Genomic DNA, 20,761 nt, shown 5'->3' with positions numbered 1-20,761 from the left:
ACTCCTTATCTATACCAGGCCTTTTTATATTTCCAGACCCTTGGTATGTGCCGCTCCTGCTTCTTGACGTGCAGATCCCAATTTTCATCCTAGGTGATGTTCTAATTTATTCCAGGCAAGTCAGTGAATTCACTCCCTCTCCTCTCCCACACCTTCATCACCTTGCAGAGGAGTGACATGTAGCCTTTGCATGCAGCTCTGCCTCCTATTTAGTCATTAAACATCTCTATAAGGTAGCTACTGTTATTGTTCCTATTCCACAGGTAGCAAAACCAAGGCATGAAATGCAAATGCTTCCCTAAGGGTCCAACATCTACCTGTGACTCGGGGCTTGGGTAGTTGTGAGTCTTTAACTACTCCACTGTGTTACCTCCACACTTCCCATTCTTACTGGCTTCAGAGCCAAATTCTGACACAGAGTAGACTACACAAAGTGGTCGGCACCATGGAAAGGGAGTGCAGTTGGGTGATAGAACTTGAGTCTAGAGGTTTCCCTATATTCCATCAAACTCCCTTAGCTTCTTACGAGGCACTGAGGCAGAATGGGGAATTTCAAAAGCCATTTTCTCTTTAGTCAGATACTGTATTCACTATATAGTATCTACACACATATCTAAATGCATAGTTAAGAGAAAACTGAAAACCAGAAAATGAAGCAGGACTACTGAGAGATCCCAAAGAAGGGGGGAGCAGTCCATGCAGGCAGTTGATACAGATACACATTTTCCTACCATTAGCTGCTAGTGCGTACCAAAGTAAACATGAATGCTCTGGGGCAGCATGTAGAGTATGTGTTGTACTTCTGAAGCCTGAGAAAGGGTTAGTGGCACAAGGATGGCCTTGAAGGCCAGGCCCCAAAGAGAGTGGCATCCCCTAACAGGTGGGTGTCAGAACCAGGTTGGGCAATTATCTGTTCTTTTTAGTTTCATTGCTAAGCTCAGCGATGGAAAGCAACAGCTCATCTTTCCAGCCATATACCCACAAGTGAACCACTAACTGCAGCCCTCTGGATAAGGCTCCTCTCAGAGAGCAGACAAGGTGCTGGGGTTGATGACAAGGTAAGAGGTGTGCTGCAGAGGGCTCTGGCCACAGCCACTCACTCACACTGGGCCATGATATTCCACTCAATGTGCTGTGCACAGCTTGTTCCCTGTTTGATGCAGAGATTGTGGCAAGATTGACGCAAAGGCATGGCAGGGCACACAGATGGGACTTGTCTGAACGCAAGCACTCCTGGTTCTCTAGCTTTGGCTAATTCATTTGCTTCCTGAAGTATCAATTTTCTAAGCTGCTAAAAGGAAACAACTCTTCCTTGTTCCTGGGATGGTGGTTTAAAGACAGCAAGATACTATACAAATAAAGCCAGCATGAATATTAACAAAATTGATATTACTGTTCCCTATTTGTAGACTTGTCTAGCAAACCTCCTATGATAGAATCTGGGCCTTTGGGTTGCTTAGAATGCCTCTATCAAACTAACTTCCATGCTCCAGGCCTCAACTTTTTCATTCATAAATGCATCTAGAAATGCACTTGCTCCAAAGTGACTATGATTACTACCCTGTTTGGGACACCAGTGTGGACTCATGTAAGTAAAGGTATGGACATACCAAGACACATATATATTCTTAAGTTATTCACAAGGAGAGGAAACCACAGGACTGAGAGTAGGAAAGCCTCAGCATAGGACCGAACAGGATCATGTATTAAAACATGACAATGATTATCCTTTACTTTACAACTAATATCTATTATGAGTGAATACATACCATGTTTGTCTTTCTGAGTCTGGGTTACCTCACTCAGGAGGATTTTTTTTCTAGTTCCATTCATTTGCCTTCAAATTTCCTGATGTCAGTGTTTTTAATGGCTTAGTAATACTCCATTATGTGAACATACCATAATTTCTTTAAACATTCTTCAGATGAGGGGCATCTAGATTGAGTAAAGGATAACTATGCTGTAGTCCCAGACCACAGACCCAGAGAGGCTAGGGAAAAAGGAGGGCCCAAGAGGGAGTGCATGGATTTTCCCGGGGAAGGGGAAATAGAAGAGATCTCCTGAGTGGACTGGGGGAGGGGGAGGATGGGAACTTGAGGGATGGAGTTAGAGGGTCAATGGAGAGGGAGAGTGTGGGAGGCCAGCTCCCACCTTTTAAAGGGTTTCTATGAGGAGGAGAGAGGGATAAGAAACTTTTAGATAGAAAGATAGTGAAGAGAAGAAAGACAAACACAAGATAGCTTCGGGAAGACCTGGATCATAATCCAACAGCCCCTTCTACCTCTTCAAAAGGGCTTTTTATAATAATGCCAAAGGGTGGGGCAAAAGACCTCCCCACCCCTTGCTAGATCAAAGCACACTGCACAGCCAAGTGTAGACTCTTCCAGACACCTGGTAACCATGCTCGTGGTCAAACATTCCCTTTTGCAGCCTTGCTGGGTAAAGCAACCTCAGATGCTCAGACCCTGAGTAAGTTCTCTCTAAGAAATTTCTGTGGGTCTCTATAGGAGAGTACTGAAAGAGATACTGGAAAGGGGTGCATTTCAGGGTCAGGTTGAAACCTGATACAAGAGAAATTCCCATGAATCTACAAGGATGACCCCAGCTAAGACTCCTAACAATTGTAGATACAAAGCCTGAACTGTCCTCTCCTGTGGTCAGGTTGGTGACTACCTCAATTGTCATCAGTGAGCCTTCGTCCAGTAACTGATGGAAACAGATTCAGAGACACACAGCCAAACATTAGCCTGAACCTGAGGAATCCTGCTAAAGAGAGGAAGGAAGGATTGTAGGAGCCAGAGGAGTCAAGGACATCACAAGAAAACCCACAAAATCAACTAACCTGGCTCATAGGAACTCGGAGAGTCTGAACCAACAACAAGGGAACCTGCATAGGACCTACCTAGACCCTCTACATATGTGTGACAGTTGTGTAGCTTGGTCTATTTGTGGGACTCCTAACAACAAGAGCAGGGGCTGTCCCTGATGCTTTGCCTGGCTCTTGAGAACCTATTCCTCATACTGGATTGCCTTGCCCAGCCTTAATACAAGGGGAGGTACTTAGTCTTACTGCAACCTGATATTCCATTCTTTGTTGATACCCATGGGAGGCCTGCCCTTTTCTAAACAGAAAAAGAGGACAAGTGGACTGGTGGAGGGGGGACAAAGGGGAGCGGGGAGGGAAGGGATAGAGAGGAGGGAGGGAAAAATGAAGTCGGGACATAAAATAAATTAATTAATTAATTAAAAAACATTACAATGAGCAAGTTAATAAACCTTGATTTCCTTGAGCACTGAATGCAGAAAACAATGGGAGCTCAGAGTGGTTTCAAGCTGACAACAGTGACTGTTAAAGACCCTAACCAAACACTTGGCACAGAGTGTATGTTCAGTGAATTATAGGTGAAATAAAAATAAGTAGGCTGAGCTCTTCAAAGGAAGCTGTTCACCATGTGTTTTGATTATTGACAGCTTGGCAGGAGACATTTTAGAGCTTTGCATATTTCAACAACCAAACAAAGAACTTATTCATGTATAGCTTAGAAAAACTAGTTTACCCATTTAATGGCCAGCTGTGGCACAGTCTACAGCCATTGCATAGGATCTACAGTAAGGAATGGAATAACATACCAGAACTCTGTCTTTTTTTCCTATTGGAAGATGGTGTTACATAATGGAGCAGAGCCCTGGCTGCCCCACCAAGCCAAAAGAGAACACACAGATCTTCAATCCAACACTGACTATAACTTTCTAGTACAGCCTTGGGCAACAATGCATTGCATCTCTGAGCCTTGGTTTTCTCATCTGCAAATGAGAGAATGTGGTATAGAAACTCTTTGGGTAGCCTTTTTGTTCCCAAACCGTATGATAACTCATTATCCAAAGAGGAGTGTGTATATATCAAACTGCAAACATTATGATTTCACGGCAGGGTCACGGTTCACATACTGAATTATGTGGCTGGAAGAACTGGCTGCAGCCCTGAGGCCTGGATCTCTCCCAGCTTTCTGTCTACAGGTAAGAGACTGGTCACCTGGCTCAGGCCAGTCCTCTTCAGCTCTCCTAGAAAGCCCTGGGGAATGTGGGAACAGAAATCCCCAAATTTTCCAGCCCCAAATGACCCCTGTGCTCCTCTACCGTGTATGTGCCCACCACACTCATATAGCTGCTGAGATCTCATGCAACAGTGATTCTCATGAAATCAAACCTCAGCTTAAAACCGCAATCCTGAAACCATATTAACACATTCTTCCTTCTGCTTCTGATCATCCCCAGAAACTCCCTGAAGCTGTGCATTCGCTATCTGCTCGGGGCCTGGCACAGCCTTTCTCCTTCCAGACTCCACATATGGCTTTATCAGTGCCTGGGATCCCTTCCATTTCTGTGGACTGCCTGTCTTTTTAGGGGCCCTTTGAAAAAGCTTCCTGCTGCTTCCAGTTCTTTCCCAGAGTCTGGACCACTCAGCTCTGGCCTCACCTGCCCACCTGTCAGTTGAACACCACACCTTCTCTGAACCCATGTCCTCAGTGCCATGTGTCTCTGTATTTGGGCTCCTCTGGGTTCCAGGAGATATTTTGTGAACACAAAGTTAGACTCAGCTTCATGACTCAATAAGGCCTGAAATCTCTATTTCAAAGTCCCTCTTTCTGGATTTAGGAACTTGCAAGTTCACAAAACCCTTTCATAGCTATCATGTCAACAGGACCCATGTTGGATGGCATGCATACAAAAGGAAGCTGAAATAGGTAGAATATATACAGGAGAAACATCAGAGAGGGCAACTAATACTCTTTGTAGGGTGAGATTTAGAGAAGTTATAGCGGAGGTAACATTGTATCTTGACTGTATGCTGATGACTGAGTAGGAATGTCTAGGTGAGGAGAAGGAGCTGCACTCAGCAGTGAAGCGTAGGCGTAAAGGAAAGAGGAAAGAAGCATGTGTGCATGGGAAGAAGGCCGAGTGTTCCAGAAGCTCAATGTCAGGAGGACAGGTGCTGCAGATGCCATCTTGATCCTGACTCCTCAATCTCCACTTCCATTTCTTTTTATCACCTGACTATTTTTATTGAGAAGTTCATGTCTCAGGATACTACTTTTCAAAAGTACCACATTAGTAAAACCATTATTTTGGCTTAGTTCTTGCTTCTACAGAAAGAAGCTGGATTGATAGTGGGACATATCATTGTAGTTGTTTTGAGACAGAGCAAGGCTTCTCAGCAATCATGCTGGTGAAGTCCATGGTTGGGTGATTTTTTGTTGCAGGGATTAGCCTGAGCATGCAGTGTGACTAGCAACATCTCTGGCTTCATTTTGTCACACACCAGTGATATTTCCCCCTCCTCAGGTGTGATAACTCTGTGCTAAGTGCACTGCAGGTGACCAAAGTCACCCCTGTTTGAGATCCACTAGACTAGAGAAAATAATATGAGCTACAGACCCAATCTCAAGTGCAAAGCTAGCTAAGAAACCAGCTATGGGATTCTGGAAATGTTACTTTGTGCCTCACAACATGAGAACTAATCTTTATCTACTACGGTTGCTATAAAAAGGTAAAAATAAAGTATATGAAGCATCAGGCAGAATCCTAAAGCCATAGAAGACAGGCAGGAAATGGTCATGTAGTACTAAGAATTGTGATTCTCATTAAAGATGCCTATATTATCAATGTATTATTAGAAATAAGCTGGGCGGCGCATGCCTTTAATCCCAGCACTCGGGAGGCAGAACCAGGTGGATCTCTGTGAGTTCGAGGCCAGCCTGGTCTCCAAAGCGAGTTCCAGGAAAGGTGCAAAGCCACACAGAGAAACCCTGTCTCGAAAAACAAAAAACAAAACAAAACAAGAAATAACACTTGAAGTTTAAAAGTGACTGAACAAACACATTCTACTTTCCAAGAAATAATAATGGCATGGCCTGCTGTGAGCACAGTTCCAGGCATCGCTTACCCAGGGATGCTCCTGTAATTTCCTGTCTCAATTCTGAGACTATTTTATGTTTTACCAAAGCCTTCCACACTTAGCACAAATAACTGTAATTACTGTACTTACTTGCCTGTTTACTAGGCTGCAATTTTCCAAAACTCTACTGCTTTCTCCCATTCACCTTCCATCTTCATCAGCTAGTAAAGCTGCTTAGCAGTATATACTTGCTGAAAGGCTTTTCTCAAGATTTGTTACTTATTTAAATATTCTAGATGACAAATTCAAAAGTAGACCAACCATATATTAATAGGTCCATCATTCCACATCACACAGTGATAAATGTGAGTCATGGAATTGGACCAGACAGGCTTAATCACAAACCTCCACCTTGAAATGAAGTTTTTGACAAAGTGAAGCAGTTATATGAGCCACTGTTGTCTCATTTGACAAACATAACAGAAGAGCAGCATGTAAAGAGCTTCTTCCTGTATAAGTGTGAGATAACAAGTAAGACAACAAGTAGATGTCTATTCTTAGGTCCAGAACTCAACTCTGAGTTGCAGGTGCTCCCACGGCCAAATAAAGGTTCATATATCTGTCCCACTAAACTACAGAGTTGCTGTGAGGATTGCTTCCACACTGAGCAGAATTGTGCTTTTTCAGTCTACAGTTTAGAAATATAAGAGATCATTGCTTGTAAGAATGTTGTCATCAAACATGCCACATCTCATAGCCATGTGTGCATATTAATTATAAATAAGCACTCCTCAAATCACATTACTAGATTCTGCTGCTTGCCCACTGTCTCTTCCAGAACCTAGAAAACGGTGAGATAAGAAACTGGCATGGTTTGTTGGTCACTGGAAGAAACTGTGTTGTTCTAGCAAGGCAAGGGCCAGAAGCTCTTTTTCTAAGACTGGATAAAAGAATTCTTCTGCCATTAAAATAAATAAATAAATAAATAAATAAATAAATAAATAAATAAATAAATAAATAAGCCAGGCGGTGGTGGCACACGCCTTTAAATCCAGCACTCAGGAGCAGAGGCAGGTGGATCTCTGTGAGTTTGAGGCCAGCCTGGGCTACAGAGTGAGTTCCAGGAAAGGCGCAAAGCTACATAGAGAAACCCTGTCTTAAAAAACCAGAATAAAAATTTTAAAAATTTTTAAAAAAAGAAGAAAGAAGAAAAGAAGGGAGGAAGGAAGAAAGTTCTTATTTTTTTCAGCACTGCAATTCAGATGAGCAATTTAAGACAATACAACATCTAACAGAGAATCCAATGTCAGTAATTAAAAAGTTGTGCTCAACTTAGCAAAAAAAAAAAAGTTTGATTTTGACCAAAACAGGCTAATGTGAGTATAAACAGAAACTGTGGATATTTCCAGACATCTAGAATTAGCTGAGGAATTGCTTGGACTTAATGCTTTCTCCTGAAGATCTGAACCAGACACAGCTACCATACAAAGACAGCTGCCTTCCAGCTGAAATAAGTATCCACTAGTGAGGTAATGCGATTCTTTCATTTACTTACTATGACACTAGCCGCTCAGGATAAAATGACAGGATACGACAAGAACTTTCACAAGAGTAAATAAGATGATGTTGACATACAAAGCAGCAAACATATGATACAGTAAGAACACAGACAAAGGAGGGATTCATTTAGCTTGGGAGTCAAGGAAGGCTTCCCAAAGAAGACTGCACCATCTTCAAGCTTTGATGGATAGTCAGAAGTTTGTCTGATAGCGGAGAGCCACTGAAAGGAAAGGGTGCCCCCGAGAGAGAAAGGAGGTTGTTATTTCCTTTCAGGACAGTTGGGGCGCTGGAGCCAAGAACAGACCTGGAACAAAGTTAATGCTATTTTTACAAGCTAGAAAAATACCAGCAGCAGGAGCCCTGGCCAGAACCACCTCCACAAAGTGCAAACAAAACTACTCCTATCTGCTGGCGGGCTGCTGGAGAACTCACTAACCAGTCCCTTAAGAACAAAATGTTCTTTTATCTTTGGCTTTTCGTTCCCACAAAGTCCTTCCTCCTCTGTTTCCAGAGCTGGAAAACTCATGAATTGAATTGTGTTGCTCTTTGATCCTTATCTTCTCATCCCAGGCTGTCTTTGGAAATGAGAGTCCATGGGATATTGCAGCTGAGAGGTGACCCCTCCTACTTCTCAGAATGTGGGGTCCATAGCTGATCCTGTCAGGCCAGCATATGACATGTCCATGGTTGTCATGGCAGTGTTGTGAGAGACCTGGGTAGCATACCACTCCCACTCCAAAGCTAGGCTCTTACAATGGCATTTGGGGTCACTGAGTACCAAATTTACCCAATCAGTTCTTAAAGCTGTTTCTGATTGCAACTTGTTAGAGTGCTGTATCCCACATTCTTTAGGAGGACATGAGGAGGACAATGAGGGCATCTTCTGGGGACACAGTGGTGTCAGGGCCATGGTGCTTCTTTTATGCCTGCCTATCCACAGGGAAGAGAAGAGAGTTCAGCTGAGAAATAATGCATATCTGGGAGAGTGAGTGAGTGAGTGAGTGAGTGAGTGAGTGAGTGAGTGAGTGAGTGAGCATGTCTATGTGTCTGTGCGTCTGTGTGTGTGAGAACGTGTGTGCATGTGTGGGTCTGTGTCTGTGCACATGTGTGATGTATATAACACAGGTCTTCACAGGAAAACCACGAAGGGCCATTGCTAGCTCTTCCCATAAAAGAGAAAACAGAAGTTGAAGAGGTAGCCTGCTTGTGGGCAGAACAAGACTTTTGCCCTGTCAGGAGATCTGCTAGCTCAAACCAATACCAGGAAGAAGCTACAGAAACACAGAGTAGGGACAACAATACAAATCTCCCCAGAAGGAATGGTCCTTGTCTGGTTTGTTCACTGCTGACAAGCTCCAGTGTCCAGACCCAGCACAGACAGGTTGTACACACTTGATATTCATCTTTAGTCCATCTGTGATCAAATGGTCTTTTCAGGTCTCTCTGACCTCTGTTCTCCTCTGAACCCCAACATGACAGGCACAAGCAGAATTTTTACTTCCAGGCCTCTTTACCTTCCCAGATATCCTACCAGGTGATGGGGAAAAGAGGCAGGGTAAGAAGCTATAAGGAAAAAACTTGATCATAATTATCAGTAAATCTTCCTATCCCTTAGCAAAGAGAATTCCTTCTCCTGCCCTCTCCAGTCAGCACAGCCACCTGAGTTCTGTCCTTTAGGAATCCAAGAATTTATTCTATTTTTCCACTTCACAAATTTACTTTTAATAGGTGTGTAACTCATTAATGTTAACTAATGATAACTGGGGCACAAAACACGTAAGCCAAAGCTTCTGGAAGTAAAAGTTCTGTCAGTGAGCTCTGTATTTAGACAACGAATGGGGGTCATCTGGGAGTTCCCCCCTCTTAGACAGTACAAAATGTCCTGGGCAGAAATAAGAAGGTGTGTTTTGGCACATCCTTAGGGAGGCCAGGGAAGCTGACAAGGAAACCCACGGTGCCTGCAGCTCCCCAATACAAGGCCCTCTTCCCTGGGGCACATAGTGGCCCCCGCCAAGTATTTGTCACCTGGGTGAGGCAAATGGTTGAGACTGTCACCCTAGGGAAAATTGCAAAAGATGATGAAGAAAGTATGATCTGCGTGGTCAGGGTAACTATGAGACAAGAACACTCCATGTCTGTCTACACCTCCAGCTCCGTCTGTGCCTGTGCTTCAAAACATGACATTCTACCCAGAAGCACTGCTCACACTGGGAAGTGCTGGAGAGAAACAACTCTGCCTGTGGTCAGAGCCACACTACGAGTCACCCTGCTATCGCATGTGCAGTCCTGTTGTTTATTCTCTCTCTGGGCCAGAGCCTGAGAACAGAAAGACGAACAGGGGCAGAGCTCTGACTGATGAGTGTCATCCACGCCACACATCAGGAAACAGGTTAACCTTCCCTCTAAAGTTTAATGTGACTTTACTCAATGCATGGATCAGCAACCTTTATAACACAATACAGTGTTCACCACTAGGAATATGAGATGAATAACAAGGTGTCCTAGTTCTCAAGAAATTCTCGGTCTGATAGAAAAGACAATCAGATCAATCATAAAATTATAACACAATGTGTTCATTTCTTCAAATAAATAAATATGACAAAACTTGAAAGTTATATAGGAAATTAAATCAAGACTTCCATCAGCTAATTGGATTTAGGAAAAAAAGCCAAATGTTTTATTAAATAAATATATTATGCTTATAAAGATTTTGCACTACCATTAGTAAAAAAAAGAATACATGAAAGTATTCTAACTTCACACACCATAGATGGAAGTGAACATATGTTGTCGCTCAGCTAGAGAACTATCTAGATTAATTTCATATTATTATGTATTAAGAAATTAATAGTTTATAAATTTTATTTTTAATTAAAAGTTTTCTAATTCTATTCAAATGCCTATCTATATAAAGGCATTTCATTATTACACCTTGAATCATCAGCCCTTGACCTTTGCTGTGCAAACAGAAAGAAGTATTCTGGGTTTCTTGGTACCATTCTGTTTGCCCAGAGAACCCACAGAGCTGGTGCTGTGTGGGGAAGAAGAGGTTACCTAGTCCTCCTGCATGGGCGTCAATGAGTGAGGCTGCCACAGCAATCCCCGAGGGAAGACCCAGCTCTTTGGCTGCCTCTGGTGTGAGTCCACTTCCAAGAGAAGTTCCAGGAGGCAGCACGAGATTTCCTGGGCAGACATGAGAGAAAACAAACACCCATCACTTTGGAATACTCTGAAGTGAACAGAGGGTTTTCTTAAGGGAACCTTTTTGCTCCATTCACCTTGTCTGCATTTTCTCAACTTCACAGAGACAGAAACCATACAGCCATGAAACACCTCTTTGCTCATTTTGTGACCTTAGTATGTCTTTGATATGCATGCAAACACATGCTCCAAAAAAAGCAGAAAAGTGACTTCTGTAGTTGCTTCCTATCATAGGGTAAGGGAAGGAAATATGTTGTTCCAAGAAAGAATTTCTTACATTTTGAGATAGTCCAGTTGAAACCTTAGGGGATTCTATGAGGCTACTGATTGCACAGAAACAATTCTTCAGAGTTTTGCAATGCAGTGACCCTGATATTTCGAGTGACCTTGAAGTCTTGTAGTCAGGCAGGCCTTTGGTTAATAATTTATTGATTGTCTAGCTTTGTGTGGGCACTGCCGGGCTGTAAAAGGCAGTTCTTGTTTTCAACCTAGTTAGGAAGATGAGATAAGGACACAGAAAACCATGAGAGGCAGAAGAAAATGAAATGATCTTTCTGTTGTCAGGTGTTTAACAGAGGCTGACCCCTTCTACTCTGAAAAATATTCTATAAGTATTGCTGCCTTGCAGGGACTGTGTAAGACTTAGACCATATGTATGCTATAATCTCTATTGAGCCTCAGGATTCTAGGATTCTAAATGTGTGTTTGAACTTTTTGAGCATGAAATCATCACTTATAATTGTTTAGGGAGCTCTAGGGTTGGGTAGAGGTGCCTTTAGGTTTACACACACACACACACACACACACACACACACACACACACACACACACTCACACACATACACACACTCACACGCATGCACGCACACACACACACACGCATGCACGTACACACATGCATGCAGTAAATGAAGATGGTAAATGGCTCTAACAGTCACCTCTAAATGGAAATAAAGCACCCCCATCCATATATATATATATATATATATATATATATATATATTTTAAACAATAAACTATAACTAACTCTGAAATAGGTTAGCCCAAAAGACTGACATCACTGTGGTGGGTTTTATATCTTCTTCACTCAAGACTGATTTTAATTAATTTACATTTAAATTTTAAAAACACATTGAATTTGTGTTCTGAAAAGCAAAGTGTGTTTGGAATAATCTGAGTGTGCAAATTTACTTTTCCAGCATTCATTTAAGAAAAGAAAGTATTTCCAGTGGAAATCTAGTGTCTGAATTTTGTTTGGTAAGAAACACAGAACATACACCAAAGATTCATTCAGTCTGAAAAAGTGAATGTAAAGTATCTCACTACTAATTTTTTATCATTCGGAGGATGTGGTTCAATGATATTGCGCTTGCCTAGTGTGGATGGGATCCTGGATTTATTCTTAAGCACAGCAAAAAGAATTACTGGACCAACTGTATATTGAAATGATAATTATTTTATCTATAACTAAATATAGTTAAATCAGTCATATCAGAATGAATTCATCTAATTTTTTTCTTTTTACTTCATCTTGAGGACTAGAATAGTTTAAAGTCCCCTGTGTTGCTCATGTGCTGTCTAGTGACTTGTGCTAGTCTAGTGAACACGGTTCAGATGCACAAACATAGGGTAGAGGAAGGCTAACCACTGGTCTGAGCTGAATTCCCAGGACAAGAACTGCGGAAGAGCTGTCCTCTAGATTCTGGTCAGTCTCTCTTCTGATTTCTGCACTGTGCTAAGAACATAGCATGCCCTTTGTCACTCCATTTTGCTAACACATCGATGAAGGGTACATAGTATCCATTTTGTCCCCATCTCACAGGTAGATGTCAGGACATTGTCCAGAACAGTAAATGTCCTGCAGCAACATAGCTTAAGAGTTGGAGGTAGGCTTTAGGTTCTCCTCTGACATCAAACCCTGCACTACGACATCAAAGCATGAATTTTCCTCAGACATGCTTTGAATAAATGAGGGCATCAAGAGAAGTATTTCTAAAACAAGCATTATTGTACATTTTAAAACTACCACCATTTGGAGATCCTGCCTACGGAGTTATTTTTAGGTTTGATTTCTATAAGAAAGTAAAAATAGGGACTCTGTAAAGATTCATCTCCAAGCTCTACAACTTCAAAGGAGTAACTTCTATGGACAGTTTTAGACAAGAGTGCAATTAGCATAGAAGACCTCTTTTCTCTGGGGAGATTTAGAAAACAGGCTTAGTTGGTAAATGAATCAATCTGGCCTGTGAAAGGTGGCTGCAGACGACTGTGAGCAGAGTCCTGGGCTAGCAGCAGACCTGGTGTCAGTGTACACACAGCAGGGAGGTCTCTCAATAGGTAGAGCATCTTGAACAAGAACCAGGATCTAGAGGAAGTACCATGGGTGATTGGTCCAGGGCTGGGTAAAGGGGGGTGAGCACAGGCTGGGTTGGAAGCAGCAGGCGATGGTCAGAGATGGTTAAAGAAGCAGGCCTTGCAATAGCCTTGCAATAACACTGCAGTGCTTGGGCCTCAGCACTGATGTCACCAGATCCCATTGAAGAGGTGATGCAAGAGAGAGTGGTGGCTGGATTTGTGTTTTCAGATGCTTATTCTAGCAACATTTTAGGAGAGTATATGCTTGATATTATGGAAGAAAACAGCAACGAAACTCTTCAGTCATCAAAGAGAGGAGCCATTAAGGTAAGAGTAATTGAAATGAAGGAACAGAAAAGACATGAGAGATTTTGTGGAAAAAGAAATAACTGCTCATGGTGGTAGTTTTAATGTAGGAAGTATGGAGGAGGAGGAGATGCCATGGTTTGAATTCCCTTATCAAGAAAGGAAAAGTTGACTAGTTAAAAAGATTGAGGGTACAGACATTGCCCAGCTGCCAGCCTCAAGTCCCCTGGGGAACCTCAGCTACAGATGCTTTCTCTGTGGCCCCCATCCTGTGACTCTGTGAGGGAGGAGGAAGGCTGGCAGGTGCCCTTCACTGTGGTGATATTTTATTTGTGCTGAAATGTGGTGATATTTTATTTGTGTGTTAATAAATAAAGCTTGCCTGGAGATGAGGGGGGGAAAGGCCAGCCATTTTAAGTAAACAAAGAAGTCAGGCAGCACACACCCTCAATCCCTTAGCAGGCAGGATCTTTGTGTGTTCAAGGCCACACTAGGGAACAGAGCCTAGCTTGGTGACACACACCTTTAATCCCAGTATCAACCATAGAGACCTGGAGGTCTATACAAACAGTAACAGAACTGTGTAGGAAGAGGAAGTGAGGTAGCTGGGCTAAGAACCAATGAGAGGTATATGAAAAGCAAGCTTGGGTAGACAGGAAGTCACTCCTTGGAAGCTGTGGATTTGGTGAGGTGAGGTTAGCTGGTGGCTTTCTGTATTTCTCTGATCTCTCTAAGGCTTTAACCCAAATTTCTAGCTCCATGTTTTTTATTTAATGAGACCATTTAGAATTTCGTCTACACTTCACCCTACAACACTCTGCTTTGCTGGCCAAGGTGATTTTGAACTAGGGTCTCCCACTTTCGCAGATAACCATTCTCACTCAATAATTCATTCCACATCTGTCTCAGCTTTGTCCCTAAAGAATTCAGCCCAGGGCACTGAGCCAGGCTTCTGAGGCTAGTGATCTAGGAATAAAAACTAATGTTCATCATGATGAGTATCCCTCCTTAAATTGGAACCACAGCCCTTAGGCATTATCTCTCTGACCCCAAACATGAAGGAACTTTGTTTATCCAAACCAGAAGGGCACAGCATAAAACAGGAAGGTGGAAATACGTATTTTGAGAAAAGAAATTGCTCACATCTTCATTTTCTCAGCCAGAAGCATCTTAGAGGTTTAGGACTATTAGATGCCATCTGATAACTTTTCCCAAAAGTTTTCATTCACCGTAAAATTTAATAACCCACAGCACTGCTCTTCCTAGAGCTAATCAAGATGTCACTGACTCCGCATCTGCAATTTCTTCTATGCTTCATAAAAACACTCATTCATGTGGTTCACAAACCTTTTAGAAACAATGCTTAGAAGATGGTCTACACCAGTTTCCACCTATCTCGTGCCAAGTTCTTGTTGGTAAATAAGTGAAAGAAGCCCCTAAGACTTCAGAAGATTCACACTGAAGTCTGGAACTAAGATGATGAGAAACTAAGATAGTGAACTGTATAGAAGATATGAGAAAGATAGAACGCATATGATATGCCTAAAGAATTGAGGAGGGCCCCTTACATTGGCCTCAGAAAATGGATGAAATCTTCAAAGTAGAGATAACACCTGGGCAAGGGTTGGAATGACTTCCAAAGGTGGAAAATAGATGTTATCATACTAGAATTAGAATGTTCCAGGAAGTGGCTCTATCAGAACAAATGGTGGTTCACTGTAGGGTGCTGTTGTACACTGGTTTAATAAAACACTGATTGGCCAGTAGCCAGGCAGGAAGTATAGGCAGGGCAAGGAGACTAAAGGAAATCTGGGAAGAGGAGGGCAGAGTAAGGAGTCGCCAGTCAAACACAGAGGAAGCATGATGTGAGGCCAAACTGAGAAAAGGTACCAAGCCACATGGCTAAATAAGAATAATGGGTTAATTTAAGTGTAAGAGCTAGTCAGTAACAGGCCTGAGCTAATGGTCAAACAGTTTATAATTAATATAAGCCTCTGTGTGATTAGTTGGGTCTGAGTGGCTCTGGACCGGGAGGGATTCAGGAAAAGTTCCAACTACAGTAGGGAGCCCAGAGGGGCCAGGAGTTGAGGTATCCAGTCTATTAGCGAAATGGGTACTGGGGGAAGAATAGGGAATAGGAGCAGCCTATGAGAAAGGCAACACAGGGCTGCAGACAGCAAAGCAGTGAGAACCTAACCATTCTTGACACTCAAATTTGGTTTTTAAAAAGATAAACCTACAGTGTGAAGAAAGTGTAGCATAGGAAACATTTTATCTTTCAAACACCCAAACAAGTGAAAAACGCAGGCTGCAAGCTATTATGCAGAATATGACTTCACTTTAAAAATAACAATGGAGGTAGATGAATTTATAAAACTACATTCCTAGGAGGTAAAACACAGGAAATGTTTCCAATGGGAGTGTGGGTGAATATGTGCATTCTATTAACCTGTGGGTTCTATTGTGCTTCTTTGAACAAACATTTCTTGTATAATAGTTTTAAACATGTTTCTCTTCTGGTCTGATATTTAAAAAAGAAAGCAAACAAACAAACAAAACACACACCTATCCAGCAGAATCCTATAGAGTCCTTTAAATACATGAGGAAGTATTAAGGTATGAATCTAGGAGGAAGTCTAAGATAAACTAAGGGACAAGCCAGGATGTAGAATAGTGCTTATCTGATGATCACATTTATGATCCTTTTAAAGACTACAAACATTTAAGCAGATATACTTCCAGAAATTCTCTGGAAAAAAAAAAAACACTGATTACTGTTACAGCACAGATGAGGATCTATTGTGAGGTATTCTACTGAACCATTTGTGTGGCTTCCACATCTCAACCTTATTTATTTGTTTAAATCAGACCAAGTTAGCTTAAGTTTAAATAAAAACAAAATGAAAGCAGATTCCCTTCATTGTTTCCAAGTTCTGTTCCTCAGGCTGAAGACAGGAGAGAAATCCATGTGCAATTCACCTATGCTCTGATCTGGCTGTGTAGACATGCTCACCTTGGGATGTCAGAGGGCCCTGAGGACTCCTGGGCTCCATGAATTCCCATCTGAATGGACAGATTTGTCCTGAGTGGTCAAAGCTGGAGCCTACAATTATCGGGTAGCTGCAGTCCCTCTTCTCAAGCAGGGGCTCTTATTACACCAAACCTTCCCCTACCAGTTTTTCAATTATCTATGACTAATGAGCACTCTGGGAACAGTTTCAGACACACACATAATCCTCTTTCCTGATGTCAGCAGCAGAAATTAATGACTCTGTGGATTGCTGGGAGACAGAAGATGCATTATAATGGTCAACAGAACGGTTACCCTCTCCAGGAAGGGGGGAGGGTGTTGAATTAACTGGAAGGTTCAGTGTTCCTTTGTATTCTGAGAGGGAGATGAAACACATGGGGGGAGTTGGCTCCAGGCCCACGGAAATGTCAGAGAGGTTTGGGCGTGGGTGGCATGGGACCCTGCTTCCTTGTACTTGGCTATGGAATGCTAGTACCAGCTCGGTTGGGCAAAGCTAACAGGTCAACCAGATTGTGTCCAAGACTGTGCTAAAGGACATTTTGCCCTGCCAGTGGAGAGAGTCCTGAAATTCTTTCCAACAACCTACTACTTTCAATCTGATTTAAGAGTGAAAACAAAACTGAGATCATACAATTCTCAAACACTATGCTGGAGATACTGAAAAAACATTCAGTGGCAGTTGATAAGTATGTTGTCTCACACAGACATGGAACATGCTTGGATGGCTCCAGAGAATGTTAAGGTCTAGCCAGACTCAGATCACACGGTAGGTCAGCTCTGGGGATTTTCTAGATCTGGTAGAACTGGTAAAAGATGGCCAAGAAGATTCCAGTAGTTCTGGCTCCTGAAATGGAGCTACATTTGTACAGAATGATTCGATCAGCTAGAGAATTCCTAAGAAACCCAAATCTAGCACTTTTCTGCCACTTGTTTAAGGACAGCTTCTTATATGCCTCCTAGAAATCATGTCATTGCAACTAGAACTTAAATTCTATTTCCGTTACCATTTTCACATCCAACTGTATGATATTCTTTATTACTCACAAAGAAATGGTGAATAGACATCTAATGGGTGCCATGCACTGTCCCAGAGTAGAATATAGATCAAGGATGAAGATAGAGGAGATCTTTGTAGCAGATACCAGTCCTTTCTAATACGACTTCTGAATTATATCTGTTACTTAATACACCTTATAAGTACTCCATGTTTTGGACTGTTTGGTAAGTACTAAGATCCTTGACTTTGTACTCCGATCTACACTTGGTATTGATATATAAATACACCCTGTCTTAGTTAGGGTTTCTATTGCTGTGAAGAGACACAGCTACAATGACAATTTTTTTTTTTTTTTAAAGATTTATTTATTATGTATACAGTGTTCTGTCTGCACATATCCCTGCAGGCCAGAAGAGGGCACCAGATCTCATTACAGATGGGTGTGAGCCACCATGTGGGTGCTGGGAATTGAACTCAGGACCTCTGGAAGAGCAGCCAGTGCTCTTAACCTCTGAGCCATCTCTCCAGCCCTACAATGACAATTTTTATAAAGGAAAACATTTAATTGGGGCTCGCTTACAGTTTCAGAGGTTTAGTCCATCATCATCATGATGGGAAGCAAGGCAGAGTGCAAGCACACATGGTAGCTGAGAGTTCTACATCTTGACTGGCAGGCAACAGGAAGTAAACTGTCCTACTCTGGTTATGGCTTGAACATATATGCGACCTCAAAGTCCACCCCACCACAGTGACCCACTTCCTCCAACAAGGCCGCACCTATTCCAACAAGGCCATACTTTATAATAGTGCCTACAGGCCAAGCATTCAAACACATGAGTCGATGGGAGCCATACCTATTCAAACCACTACACACCCTATACTTTAAATCCACTTTTGAATAACCCTTACATGTTGTTTCCCTATGCTAGGGTCTATCTATATCTCCCAATAGAAAGAGAATAGTTCACAGCTATTTTATTTCTCTTTGCATTTGTTTTCCCTCATTCCTAAGTGCATAAAAATATATCTAAAGTAATATCTTAACAAAATTTATACTTTTTTTAAAAAAGAGACTGTAAGAGGCAGATCAACCAACTTGGACAAAAAGGTTAAAGTTGCACACCTATACATACCCACATATGCTGAGTATCAGTAGAAATATACTAAAGAGAAGAGCAATAAATTTAACTCTTAATCCTGGATGCTATCAGAATAAAGCACCTACCATAATCCCACCAGTGTTCCACTCAAACATCTCCAACTCAAGACAATGGAGCACATCAAGGGCAATGCACATATCCAACCAATGGCACGCAGCATGCTGCCACCTCTCCCTAGGCACAAAGAAGGCTATGCCAGCAAGAGACTACAGATCCCATGCTCTTGAGGAATACAGCTCTAAGTCCTCTCAGCTGGACAAGCTTGTTCCAAGAGTCCAATTAGCAACTAGTTACTGCAATAGGTCAGTGAGCTGAAGAGCAGTATATACAACTTGTATTTCAAGAGGTAATTACTCAAGTCTATGAGCCTTTGGTAACTATTCTTGGAACATTTCTGTTGGTATAATTTTCCATCTAAGTAACAAGTCCGTGACAGGCAAATTCTTTTGGAAAGCAATAGAATTAGGTTATGTAACTTAAGAGTCTAAATATTAGAGTTTATTATATTATAGACTAGAAACAAAAGCACAAAACAATTTCAAAATTTGTTCAGTTACCTATGGAGTAAAGAGTGAAGGATTTCATTCAAGGACTAGATCAGCATCAGGATTCAAATGTTTGACTCTAGAGCCTGGGATTTTCCCAACCTACCATGCAATTTGGGAGAACAGGTTAGGTATGAACTGCAGTGGACAGAAAAGCAAGGCACCCCTGAAAGGCTGTATATTAGAACAAAATCACAAGGGCCATAAAATTCTAACATGCTAAAACACTCTACCTTCTCCTTTCCTAGACTGGCCCTTAGAGACCAGGAAGCCAGATGGGGAACCAGATCTCTAGGGGTTAAGCAGTTATAGAAGCAGAGTCCAGACTAAACACAGGACTCCCAAATCAAAAGGCTTCGTCAACTTCCTAAACCCACTGTTACATATTCCACTCTGTTCCCTCCCCAACATGAAGAAGGAAGCTCACCTAAGCCAGGGACATAAGTCACATGGAGTCTAGAATAGGTGGCAAAATTCAGTAGATTCCAGAGGTGTGGGAGGCAGTTCTGAACTATTCAGGGCATAGCTGTAGTCTTTTTAGCTAGAAATCATCAGCTCTGACACTCACAATGACCTAATTCTCTAGATAATTGCTGATGACCTATTTTGCTCTCCCCTAGCCTAAGGCTACCTCCTAAAACCCTTCCCTAGGTAGATCCTAATTAATCCCTCTTTCCTCTAGAACCCCACAGCATGGTGTCTGGAATTACATCATTCTGTTCTTCATACACAAAGGTTGTTTTCCTTGCACCAAGCTCTTCTAATTTCAGTGATAACGGCTGGAGGGCAAGGCTCTTTCAACTGTATTGTCCCAGGCAGGCAGGTTGGAATAACTTGTGGAGTTCAGGTTAGGTAATACCCAGGTTTTGATGGAGTCCATGGCCTTACTATTCTCAGGGTTTATGACCTTGTGCAAGGGATTGCTTTCTCTTGCAAACTTCCATGCTTATAAGAATGCTAAAATAATGCAATTTTTCTCCCAGAGTGCTCATGATAATTCATCAAGATAATACCAAGGAAGCATATTTGCTGACATCACACATACACACAACAAAAGACCAGCTAATGTGAGATAGTAATACAGTTATCACAACTCCCTGTGCCTGGCATGTTAGATACTGAATAGCACAAGGAGGTCATATAGTTCATTCTGGCTGAGTCTGAAAAGCTTGAGGTTCTATGTTAGTGCATGATGAGATAGATGCTTTTGGGGTCATAAGCACAAGCTGCAGAAACCATCAAAGGTGTTAAAATATTCACAGTGATGGAATTCAGTTTGTCTCTCTATGGTATGTCTTTAGAATGAAATGTTTTAAGAATGAGTATAGAGGTCTGGGAGGGGGGAATGGACCTGCCTGGACTGAGTCTACCAGGTCAACCCCGGTCCTCGGGGGAGACCTTGATCTGGAGGAGGTGGGAATGGGGGGTGGGCTGGGGGGAGGGGTGGGCGAGAGGGGGAGAACAGGGGAATCTGTGGCTATTATGTTGAACTGAATGGTGTTGTAAAATAATAATAATAGTAAAAAAAAATTCAAAAAAAAAAAAGAATGAGTATAGAAAGTGTTATCTTTGGAGTTATTTTAAGCACTAAATGCTGGTTTCAAAAGGAAATATTGTTATTTTGACAGCAAAACACTGGGCTGTCCAATGATTATGGCTTTCTAGAGCTATGTAACAGCTCATCCATGGGGAGTATGCCACACCTAAGAA

General features: G+C 42.0%; 1 protein-coding gene across 11 annotated transcripts in view; it reads right to left on the bottom strand.

Annotated features, from left to right (window-relative positions):
* The window catches only part of Fggy (FGGY carbohydrate kinase domain containing), a 404,303-nt gene that overhangs the window by 184,710 nt on the left and 198,832 nt on the right, over positions 1 to 20,761 (bottom strand). For 7 of the 11 annotated variants that reach the window (XM_015992861.3, XM_006974022.4, XM_015992862.3 and 4 more), the window contains exon 7: positions 10,511 to 10,639. The exons of the other annotated variants lie outside the window; for them this stretch is intronic. In XM_015992861.3, the coding sequence (XP_015848347.1) occupies positions 10,511 to 10,639 (129 nt within the window). The remainder of the gene's footprint in view (positions 1 to 10,510; positions 10,640 to 20,761) is intronic. 11 annotated transcript variants of the gene reach the window in all.

Source organism: Peromyscus maniculatus, chromosome 2, assembly GCF_049852395.1.
Source record: "Peromyscus maniculatus bairdii isolate BWxNUB_F1_BW_parent chromosome 2, HU_Pman_BW_mat_3.1, whole genome shotgun sequence".
In the NCBI taxonomy this organism is placed as follows: Eukaryota; Metazoa; Chordata; class Mammalia; order Rodentia; family Cricetidae; genus Peromyscus; species Peromyscus maniculatus.
Note: the sequence above shows the minus strand (reverse complement) of the source record. Positions and strands in the feature narration are given on the sequence as shown.